Source organism: Eptatretus burgeri, chromosome 12 (assembly GCF_056783735.1).
Source record: "Eptatretus burgeri isolate ZD-2024b chromosome 12, Ebu_testis_v1, whole genome shotgun sequence".
NCBI lineage: Eukaryota > Metazoa > Chordata > Myxini > Myxiniformes > Myxinidae > Eptatretus > Eptatretus burgeri.
In genome coordinates, this window is record NC_140972.1 from 21,995,049 (window position 1) to 22,006,525 (window position 11,477).

The window sequence follows — 11,477 nt, forward strand, 5'->3', positions numbered from 1 at the left end:
ATTCACCATGTGTATGGGTAATATATATATGACCCTTTAAGAAGTGGAAAAATAAGTTCACCTACCCACATACTGCTTTCTCAGGTTTTACAATCACTGTTGAGTACTTGCAGAAAGGATCACGAACTAAATGTTTGTGACGTCGCCGACATCCCTGATTGCAATAACATTTGCATTTCAAGCCAACTTTAAAAAACAAGAACACTATTCCTCAGTGTTGACTGGATAATGCCCAACAGTTTGAGCCTAATCTCAGGAAAACAATGGTGCGTCCTTGGCCTTTGCCCATGTAACATGTCACGCAAATAGTTCCCACTTACTTTTGCCATGAGGCTAAAGTCTGATCAACCGCAGTTACAAAACTGGATAATAAACATCGAATTGAAATCCAATAAACAGCACCCTTCAATCCCCCAGTGATACTTAAGAGTGTAAAATATTACAACTGAAATAATAATAAATAAACACACCATCAGTTGTCAAAAACCATGTGAGATGATATGATGCCTTATCTGTGCTGACTCAGTTACTCAGGCTACATAAATACAAGTCGGCACAACTTCTTTGCCTCCGCACCCACCTCCATCACTGCAATCTCCTCTCTTGCCGCAGCAACTCTCCTGCAACTATGACTTCTGCACTTGTCGGAAAATGGGAGCTGGAGAGCCAGAATAACTTTGAAGCATTCATGAGAAAGATGGGTATGATTGTTACTACTTCGACGGAGAGATATTTTTTATTCATTTTCATCCAATTCATTATTACTTCTGCCACTGAGGGTGAACGGAGGTTATGTTTTCATCCCCGTATGTTTGTCTGTGAGTAGGATATCTCAAAAATTTATGGACGGATTTGAATGAAACTTGTTGGAGTGTGTGATAAGGACCGAGTGATAAGATTTTGGTGAAGATCTGGATCCCAGAATTTTTATTTTTCGAGCTGATTCTTCACCATTGAGAGATGTGGTCAAAAACGATATATCGCACGATATTTCAAAAAATTGTGGACGAGCTAGGTAGATGACAATAACAAATTGATTTGATTTTGGTTCAGGTTCGGACCCAGATCCAGCCTATCAGTGGGATACAAAATGTAAACTGGTTATCCTGGCGGAGGTATGCACTCTGCCGAGTGCCGTTCTAGTTCTGCTTGTTTTTCATCGCCCGAAGTAAAATGCTAGCACCTTCCAGAGACAGAGACATTACAGAGACGTGATTATCATTTAATGCAAGCTATTCTTGTGAATTAACATTTAAATACTTCAGATTTGAGTCCTCACAATGTGGTTATAAATTCCTTTAAGCAATTTTGAGCTTTCTTTGGTGATCGAGTCTGATTTCAATACGGTTAAAAAACTTTATTTTTCGTGAACTAGAGTTCTATGTGGTATCAAAATGATGTCAAGTATTCCACCTTGTTTGGAATTTATGCGTTTTCCCAACATGTTTTGAAATTACTGAGTATTCCATCTTATTGTGAAATGATGTGTTCACCTCATCTCAAGCAATGGGGATACAGCTGACACTTCCTTATTTTGGATGCTGCACGAGACTGCGGGGTAGTACCACTGGCTGAGGGTGCGGCTGTGCCGCTGATACAATGCCCGATGTTGATTAAAACAGGAATTTATAGTTCATAATTGATTAAAACAGGAATCTGGCATTTGTTAAGCGTGGGCCTACTGGTCCCAGATCACAGACAGGTTTTATCTCTCGATCGGTATGAGGCCCATGAAAGAGCAGAGTTGAACTGACTTTGGGGTAGTGGGGCAATAATCGGGCACAATCGGCAAAGGGATGAAGAACAAGAAAAAAAAAAAAAAAAAAAAGAGAGGTGGTGAGGAAACAATTAAACAAGCAAGTAAGCAAATTGGCTTGGGGGTTTAATGGGGGCAACAAAAATAATGTCTCAGGATGGAGGATGACATGAGGTGGCAGTGCACTGCCTACTTGAAACCCTGGAGGGAAGAGTGGGAAAGAATGGTCTCTCGAAGATAGTTTCATAGACATGAGAGCGGAAGAACAAAGTTGTTGAGGTGTACAGTCAGCTTGTATGTTGGAAGTTTAAAAAGGATTGGGTTACCAGAAGAATGCATGCAACCTGGATTTGCTGGGGAGGGTCAGAGGATTTAGAGAGTAGAGGGAGCAATATCTGTGAAGAACTGTTAAAAAACAGAGACCACTGACTTGTCTTCAATGTGAAAACAATGTCATGGTGGAGTGTAATCGTTTTGAGAGCTTTATATGCCACAGCATCCAGTAGAGATGGATGTCATGCTGGTGCACCATGCCATTGGAGAGAGCACTACTGCATTGAGCTATGAACAAACTCCTCGTCGACCGAGTCATCTGATTTTCCAAGAATGCCCAGTCTGAAATCTGGCTTCGGAGGCCAGCCTGATAAAGTCATGGCTGAGATGTTGAGGCTTAGAAGTTCAAGAGACTGAACCTTTTCTCAGTGGCGAAGAATGGAAATCGACAGGTGGGTTCGTTTTATGATCCTTCCAGAGTGACAAGATGAGATGGTGAGATTTTCCAGGATTGAAGGACATGTTCCATTAATCAGCATCCAATCAATTTTGTATTTCCATCTGAATACCTGTAGGAACCCCAGGTTCATAATTCCATATTTCATCTGTGTTTATCCATTGTCTACTGATGTCCTTTTAATTAATATTGAAGCACAATGATATCTATTAATGCCTTTGCCATGCAAGTGATGTACTGTAGGCACAAGCTTTCCCCGAACCGAAGATAAATAAATGGAAACAGCCTTTCACATAAATTAAAAAACGATATTTTTCATTTTCACCATTTAGTTGAGATAATTTTGATCATTGTTTTCAACTTTAGCAAAAATATAATTAGGTTAATTTTTTTCATCCCAGTTTTACTTTTGTTCTGTACTGGATTTTTCTGGCCTGGGGAACCAACTTCCTCAATCTGTTCAATCTCATTCATCCCTTCATGACTTCAAGATGGCTGTCAGATCAACCCCCATCCATACCAAATGATCTTTTCTCCTCTCATTAACTCTCCCCAAGCCCAACCCTACTTTTCAAGGTTATTGTGTCTCACCTCTCCCTTCACCCACATTCCCGTTTCCATGGTTATCTATGGTTTTCCCTCACTGTCCTTTCAGTCCCTTGTTGCTGTGTTTGAGCTTTTATCGAGATTGTTCACCCCCTTTGTTTCCTCTTCCCCTTACTCTCATTCTTCCCCTCACCCATTCTTTTTCCAAGTGTCTCTCTGTTGTTATCCTTCTATCCTTTTTGTGGTTCCCTCTTTCCAGTTTTATTTCTGTGTTGTAGTTCTTCCATGAGTCTCGACTTTGAAAACAAAACCAAATTTGGTGGCCTATTTATTGTTACAACCTTAGCATTTTCCTCATAAATCTGCAATTCCGAATTCAAATCCAATTTACTGTGTTGAGTTGCCCATTGTCGACTAACATCATTCTCCTTATCCCATTTCCCATGAAGTTGGAGTCGGTGCTTTAAAGAGCCAGTATGCTTGGATAGGATATGGGGATGGCCAGACGGAGGGCCCTGGAGTACCGATGGAAAGTGGACGCAGCGACGCGCTACTCCGGCACATGCTCCCATACTATACCTAACCTATGCTATGCTTGGTCCAAGCATGACGTTCGACTGAAACTAGCAGCAATTTGGAATTTGTCCAGGGTGCCAATACAAACTCACATACTTTTTGTCGAAAAGTACTGTGGGATCTTTAACGTCCACCAGCTAATGCTGGCAGAGGAACACTCGGTTCAACATCTATCTGAGGGACGGTACACTTTATGATGTAATGCGTTGCCTGTGATAGTTTTAATAGTCGGGGCAAGAAGTGAACCCAGACTAGATGGCTTGAAGTTAACTCCACTACCTCTGCACGCCATCCTGCCGGACAATTGTAAGACTATACCAATGTCTTTAATTATCTTTAGTGTATTTGTGATTCATGTGAAACCTTCTCAAGGAGCCTTCAAGCAATGTAAAAAACAAACAAAATTGCCCGACGTTTTAGGAACAACTCGCTGTACCTTGACTGGACAAAACATCTTTTTTCTATCCAACTGTTATACAGGTGTAGAAGAGGAGAAGATTGCTAAGGCAAAGACCGAAAAACAAAGTGTTGAAATCACAAGCTCAGGGGATACCTTCACCATCACCGTCCACAACCCTGCCAAGACATTTTCCAACACCATCACTGTGGGCCAAGAGAACGAAATTGAGCTGGCTAATGGACAGAAGGCTAAAGTGAGGCGTTGCAAGTTTAACAGTCTGTGTGTTCTTGTTTTCACTGTCGATGCTGCATTAAATATTTTTTGGAAGATGTTTGCTTTTCCTTTTGTCTTTCTCAAGTTGGATGAAAAGTTGATTCTTGGAATTAAGGGAATGGGTTGGCCTGTTTGGTGTTCCCATCTCAACCCCATGGCTTATCAGCGAGCTTGGGGATGGAAGGATTCATTGTAGATTTGTTTGGGGTTTGTTTGTTTGGATTCCCATCTGAATACCTGGAGGGAGCCCAGGTTCATAATTCAATATTCCATCTGTGCTTTATCCATTGTGTAGTGATACAACAGGCATCTTAAAGGCCATTTTCCCCTGCTAAAGCGGGAGTTAGCCTTGTGGGCCCCATGACAACCTTCTCCACTTCACCATATTTTCTGCATCTCCCCTTCTTCATCCCCTTGCCCACATTTCTTCTTCCACCACCTTAAGCCAAGTTTTTCTCGGTCTTCCCCGTCCTCTACTTCCAACACTCCTCTCACCCAGTCACTTTCATCCTTCCTCAACACATGACCCAACCATCTCAACCTGTTTCTCTTCACAACATCCATCACAGGCTCTATTCCCATCGTCTTCCGCAAGTCATCAGTTGTCTTTCTCTCTCTCAACTATACTCCGCACATCCACCGAACCATTCTCATTTCCACCCTTTTTTGCTGCTCTAAGTTAATTACCCATTTCTCGCTCCCATAAAGCATTGTACTCCTCACACATACATGAAGCATACACCTATCCCTTCAAATTCAACGACACTCCTCTCCTCGTCAGCACACCACTGAGTTCCCGAAACTTCTTCCATGCACATCTCACTCTTAGCAACCATTGCCGAGTCTGATCCACCTTCTCCATTCAGCATGTCTCCTCGGTAGCAAAATGTTTTCACACCTTCCAGCTTCACGCCATCTCCAAGATCCAACTCAACAATTCTTTCATCTGCAGCTCCTTCTATGCACACCTTACACTTGAATGTAGCTGCCACACTGGTTAATGACCCCCTCACACCACTACATTTTCGATGAACCCACTCAGCGCACATTGTACACTGAATGGAGTTCTCTCTGACACCCTTCCTGCACACAGCACACGGCCACTTCCCAGTCCTTTCTACCTCACCACATGTTTTACCACTTACAATCACCTTCGTCTTTCTGATATTCACCTTCAAACCTTTTGTCTCCATACATTCCTTCCACTCATTCATCTTCTCCTTCAGTCCATCCCTACTCCCCACAATCAACACCAAATCATCTGCATACAACTCCCCCCATGGTAAACCCTCCTTTGCACTCTGAGCCAGCATCTCCATCACAACTACAAATAGTAGTGGACTTAGTACCGACCCCTGGTGCACTCCCACCTTCACCTCAAACTCACCACTGTTCCCGTCCTTCGTCCATACAGGTGTGCACGCCCTCTCGTACATGGCCATCACTACTCTGATCAACCATTCCTCCACTCCTAACTTCCTCAATGTCCATGTCATAACTTCACATGCAACCCTATTAAATGCTTTCCCCAGATCAACAAACCCAAAAAACAACTTCTTCCTCTTCTCCATGTACTTCTTCTGCAACTGCCTTACAATAAAAATCGCATCTGTCGTTCCTCTTCCTGGCATAGCTCTAAACTACATTTCGTCAATCTTTACCTTCTCCAACACCCTTTCCAATACCTTTATTGCTCTATAGGAGCCACAGTCCAGAGGGTCACCTTTACCCTTGTACAGAGGGACGAGGGTACTCAGTTCCCAATCCACTGTAATGCGTCCCTCTTTCACCACCAGATTACAGATCTGTCATTCTCTTCACACCCCAACTTCCCGCTGTCTTCAACATATCTCCCACAACTCCCATCAGCCCTCCCTGCTCTTCATTGCCCTTATGGCTTCGACTTCCTTCTCAGTTATCTTCTCTGCCGGTCTGAAAATTGGGTTGCTCTCGATGTCGCTATCCCATTCCATCTCTACATTCAGCCTTTCCATATATCTCTTCCATCTGGGTCGACAATGATTTGTCCCACTTTGTCCTTCAAGCAACTCACCTCCATCACATCACACCTTTCTCTCGCTGTCTGTTTTGCAATCCCAAATACTGCTCTCTGACCCTCTTCCAAATCCAAACGTCATCCGAGCATTTTCCAATGTGCCTCCATCCCCTTCACTACCTCTTTCTTTGCAGCCTCCTTACAACTTTCATACACTGCCTCTTCTGCCAACATACCCTTCACATTCTGCCACTCCTCAAACTTCTTCCTCTTCTTGTTAATCCTCTTTCCAACTTCGTCACACCACCATGTTTCAATTTTTATCAGCAGTCCTTTTGTCCATTCACATATCTCACCAACAACTCTAAACAGACTATCTTTCATTGACATCCAATCACTTTCAAACTCAACCTCTCTCTTAATGCCTCCTCCACTGTCACCTCTTTCAACCTCCATACCTTCATCCTTGGTTGGTACTTCACCCGCTGAGTTCTCCTCGCACCTTTCATCCTTATGTTGCAGACAACCAAGTGGTGCTGTCAAACAGCCTCCTCCCTGGGATCGCCTTTGTCCCGGAGGTTTCCCCCATCTCGCCTATGCACCACCAGGTAGTCAACAATTGTCATCGACCCACCTGACGTGTGTATGTAATAAGCTTATTATCCGTTTTCTGGAATTGAGTATTACAAATCAACAAATCAGCTCCATCAGCAAACTCCAAGATCCTTTCAGCCTCTCCATTCCTCACACCATATCCGTAACCCGCATGGACTCCCACAAAAAACTGTCTGTACTTCCCACATGTCCATTCAAGTCTCCTCCTACCACAACTTCCTCATCTTTCACATTCTCCATCACACACCAGAACTTGTCCTTCTCTTCATCGCTCTGACCAACACCCAAGATGACGACATTCTCAGAGCTTACCAATCACCATTCTCACCATCATCATCCTTTCACTCACTCGAGTCACACTCACCACACTGTCTACAAACTCCTCAAAAAAACAGGACACCAACACCATACTCACCTTCTGGGCACCCTTACCACAGAAACTTGTACTTCTGTCCCTGCCTACCCTTCACCATTCTCACACTACTTCCCTTCCATCATGTCTCCTGCACACAACATATGTCCACTCTTCTTCCAACCAATGTTTCAACCACTTCTCCTGATCTCCCTGTCATTGTCCCTACATTCCACGTCCCAAACCTCAGAAAGTGATCTCCACGTGGAGCATCAGACATTTGGTCGCCATGAATGGAGTAATTTCTCCCTTGCTTCGATCAGGTTCTCCACCTTGATTTTTGATGAGGGGGTGAGGACCCCCACGGGGTACTTCGGGCTGTACCCTGCCCATATATAATTGTCCTCATCATGGTTCCCTTTTTGAGACAATAGTTTATGGCTGGATGCCCCTTCTTGATGCCAACCCTTTTCGTCACCTCTTACGACATGCAGGGATATGGTGTACCTATTCTAAACCAGGGCTAACACCAGCATCACAATCATTCATCAGCATCGCAATGTCCTTTTAAATAATACTGACGCACAATGATGTCTATTAATGTCTTTGTCATGCAAGTGATGTATGTACAAGCTTTAAGCCAAATATCAATAAAGGGTGTGACAGCCGCCCTTCACAGAAATGAAATAAATATACATTTTTTCACTACGGTATTTAGTTGAGTTAGTTTTGATATTTTTTTTCGACTTCAGCAAAATTATAATTAGGTTACTTTTTTTTTTAAATCCAAGCTTTGCCTTTCTTTTGTCCTGGTATATGTGCAGTGCAGACTATTTAATTGCTGGTTGCCTTATAAGCTACTTTGGGGATATTGAATGGTAAGATAATGTATATACCTCATGTGCTCTCGAAACATTTTCTTCATCAATCTCCCCATCCCTCTGCACTTTGCAGGGTATGATCACTGCAGAAGGTGGCAAACTGATCACCAAAATGGCAAAGATGTCACGCACATCTGAGGTGGTTGGTGGAAAGCTCATAGATGTAAGCCATTGCACTCTTCCTACATCTTACTAATTTGGAGACGAGAAATGTAGAGTTGCTTGGTGACTCCATCACACATGTATTTGAGAGAAGGTAAATAGGTGGGCTCGTGGATCTTTCTCAGGACAAACAAGCGTATCCACATGCCATGCAGGAGATAACATATGAAATTAGATAGAGATGAGGGATATACATATTAAAGTTCTAAGGAGTTTGGTGGCATAATGGTTTGAGCATCTGCTCTGAGTCTAGGAGGTTGGCAGTTCGAACTCTGGCCGAGTCATACCAAAGATTTAAAAAATGGTACATGCTGCTTCCTTACTTGACCTTCAGCATTTAAAAGGATAAGAGCATAGACAATCCCCATAATTTGGCATCCATGGGAGGAACAAATTCCTCCTCAGCAAATGCCCCACCGAGTGCAGCGAGAAAGGCGGTGCCATTGTTGTGGCATCGTTGGTACCCATAGTGCACCGAGAATTGATGGTGGTTCCCCCAAGCTCAGAGGCTGAATTTGTCTCGTCCAACAGTCGTGTGTGTGTGTGTGTGTCAGACAGACAAACAGACAGAGACAGACAGACAATGAGCCTTTTTGATGCTGTAAAAATAACAAAACATTTTTATTTAGCCTGGGATTTTGGCTCGTCTGTGCCATTGGTGAACATCAAAATAATGGGTTTGTTCATTCATTAATAATTTCCCATTGTTACCTGTAACTTGAATCCATGTAATAACATCCACATCCCTTTTATCACCTAATATTCTAATATATAAAGCTTTAGAACCACTGACTCACAAACCAATATTTGTATAAACGTTTAGTACCTTCAAAGTGGGGTAGAAAGCAGAAATTTTGCACACTGCTGCAACTGGTCGCCACCATCACTGCAGAAATTACAAAACCATCGGAAAGCGTCCATAAGCGAAAACATCCGTGAATAAAAGTCGGCCGGTACAGACTCGCTTTGCTCATAGCAGGCCACATGATCCAGGACAATGCTGCTTGCACTCCATATAGTTGCTTGGCAATGCCAACACATGCCTCTTCCACCTCTTATTTTACAACCTTTGCAATATTTACATAACATTACTATCACTGTAAACTTTTAAATAAAGAGCTCATTCTAATCACTAAATTTAGCTGCTTGTAAAATGCAACCAGAATCCACTTCATCAAGTATATAAAGCTTATATTTATTATGTCCGCACGGAGGATACACCTGAGTAGTTGCTTGCAGTGTGCAAGCATGCCCCACCAATTAACTTTGTATCTCATTTATAACTGATACACAGGGGATTTTGCCAAGACACCATGCAAATCTTTAACAGCCACAAGCTGAACGCAAACAGGACATCTAGTTTTTCTAGCTGAAGGATGACATGCATGACAGTTCTCATCGGATTAGATGACACATGAGGGAACCCAAATACATAACCAGCTCGCTCAGAGAAAAATCATGCTTTGGCCAACACCTGAATTATCCTGCCATGCCACTACTACTGTATGTTAACTCCGTGAATTGTGAGAGTAAAGTGCAAAGATGACATCGGTAATACAGACTTTTGAACCCCGACCGACAGTGGCCCGTTACGGCACGCTAAAATATTTTGGGCACGCGAGATAAGGATTGTTAGCTAAACTGGCTCACAAACCTTCAAAAAGAAGTCAAGAATACTTGGAAAAGTACCTGAGACCCTCTGCACAATGAAAGATTTGGAGAACTTTCTCAACTTTGCTGACAGGGCTGAGATCTTGCAGCTTCTTAAACGACAGCCTCTCGACAATTTGGACTGGTTCGAGGCCTGAAGAACCTTATACAAGCCCTCGATGGTCACTGTGAGAGAGTGGACTTTGATCCTTGCGGGAGTTCCTCATGTGAACATGACAGGCTTGGTTATTTATTTAATGGGCGTCTGCAATTGGAAAGACGATGCCGTATGTCATTACCAACAAAGTAATGCCGACCAACTCTTTGACAAAGGACATCTTCATGACATGAAAATACACAATGCTTGTGCCAGCTATATTTCCATGGAAGCCAGATGTACCAGGCAGATTTCCCCAACAGGAAATAGTGGAAACTCGACACCTCACATCCGCAGGTATTTCTATATATTCCCGTGATTTCGATTTGCAGCCAGGAACAAGACAATTGCGGTCAACCATTTTGAAGTTTCCACTTTTTCATTTAAATGCTGAAAATTATGTTTAGAAAGACGATTTGACTTGCACATTACATGCTATCGACGGCAGGTTAAAAGTGTCCCAGCTGGTGGAAGCGAGTCACGAGGAACATGCGTGAAAGGCCTCGTTTGTGTTCATATGTCATTTCGAAAGTCAATTTTTAAAGTCCCGTATTGAACAAAGTCCATTTAAATGGACTGCACTGTATTCCACTCTTGAACAAGCCATGTATGATGACCCTTTGTTCGATTGTGATTAGCAGAACCAAAGACAAAATGAAATATTTCAGGTATTTTGTACAATACAACGAAACAGAAGGCACATACAGAGCAATGCGGGCTGTTATAAAGGCACATTTATGAGCAATTTTCTTGCTTTATCATTGCAGATATCTGAATGTGAAGGTGTCACCTACAAGAGGATCTTCAAGAAGATGTGATGTGAAATACGTCAAATGGACGGCCGTCATGCATTCCCGTACAGGGTACAAGCAGACATGCGTGAACAATAAAACTTTTGAACAATTGGACTCGCAACTTTTGTCATACCACAGCTAGCTTATGGCTGGTAGTCTAAGTGAAGGTGGAGTTGTTCAGTCTCTGGTATGCAGAAATGTTTCGCAACATTTGCAACACATGATAAAGGCCAAGTGAAATGTTCAACTCACCATGTACCAGATCACACATTATGTACATAGTGTTGCATCATTTCATTTATAACACCAAGAATGACCTTTGTAGACCGTGCCAAGAGTTCAAGTGTTCATTCGGAGTGCACGTGCTGTTAGTGCCGTTTCCTCTGCATGTTTAGGGCAGGATGAGCACACCATAGTAGTTTCACTTGTATGTGTAATCTGAGCATGGTCGTTGACTTGACCACTTTACCTCATACGTGGGTTGTGGTCATTATCCCAAGCACGTAAAGTAAAAAGCAGAGTTAAGCAATTTGTTCACTCTGTCTACAAACAGTCTATGACCGAGGGACTACTTTATTTCAAATGAATG

At 42.7% G+C, this 11,477-nt stretch overlaps 1 protein-coding gene across 3 annotated transcripts; it reads left to right on the forward strand.

Annotated features, from left to right (window-relative positions):
- Positions 1–509: 509 nt before the first annotated feature.
- LOC147015237 (gastrotropin-like) lies at positions 510–11,002 on the forward strand. Of its 3 annotated transcripts, XR_015050248.1 has the most exons (5): positions 510–701; positions 4,089–4,261; positions 6,800–6,885; positions 8,199–8,288; positions 10,862–11,002. XR_015050248.1 is itself a non-coding variant. In XM_085849809.1 (4 exons), exons 1-4 carry the CDS (start codon positions 629–631, stop codon positions 10,910–10,912), a joined length of 387 nt encoding a protein of 128 aa, XP_085705935.1. In that variant the 5' UTR covers positions 510–628; the 3' UTR covers positions 10,913–11,002. The 3 variants fall into 3 exon arrangements, 2 of the variants coding, with proteins under 2 accessions (XP_085705935.1, XP_085705936.1); XM_085849809.1 differs by lacking the exon at positions 6,800–6,885; XM_085849810.1 differs by lacking the exon at positions 10,862–11,002 and having other exon boundaries at positions 6,800–6,920; positions 8,199–8,272.
- The last annotated feature ends 475 nt before the right edge of the window (positions 11,003–11,477 follow it).

Excerpts from the sequence above, each read along its gene's own strand:
- LOC147015237 (XM_085849809.1), top strand. The coding sequence starts at position 629 with ATGACTTCTGCACTTGTCGGAAAATGGGAGCTGGAGAGCCAGAATAAC. Across the intron at positions 702-4,088 it reads AGCATTCATGAGAAAGATGG|GTGTAGAAGAGGAGAAGATT; the intron begins GTATGATTGTTA and ends ACTGTTATACAG. Across the intron at positions 4,262-8,198 it reads CTAATGGACAGAAGGCTAAA|GGTATGATCACTGCAGAAGG; the intron begins GTGAGGCGTTGC and ends TGCACTTTGCAG.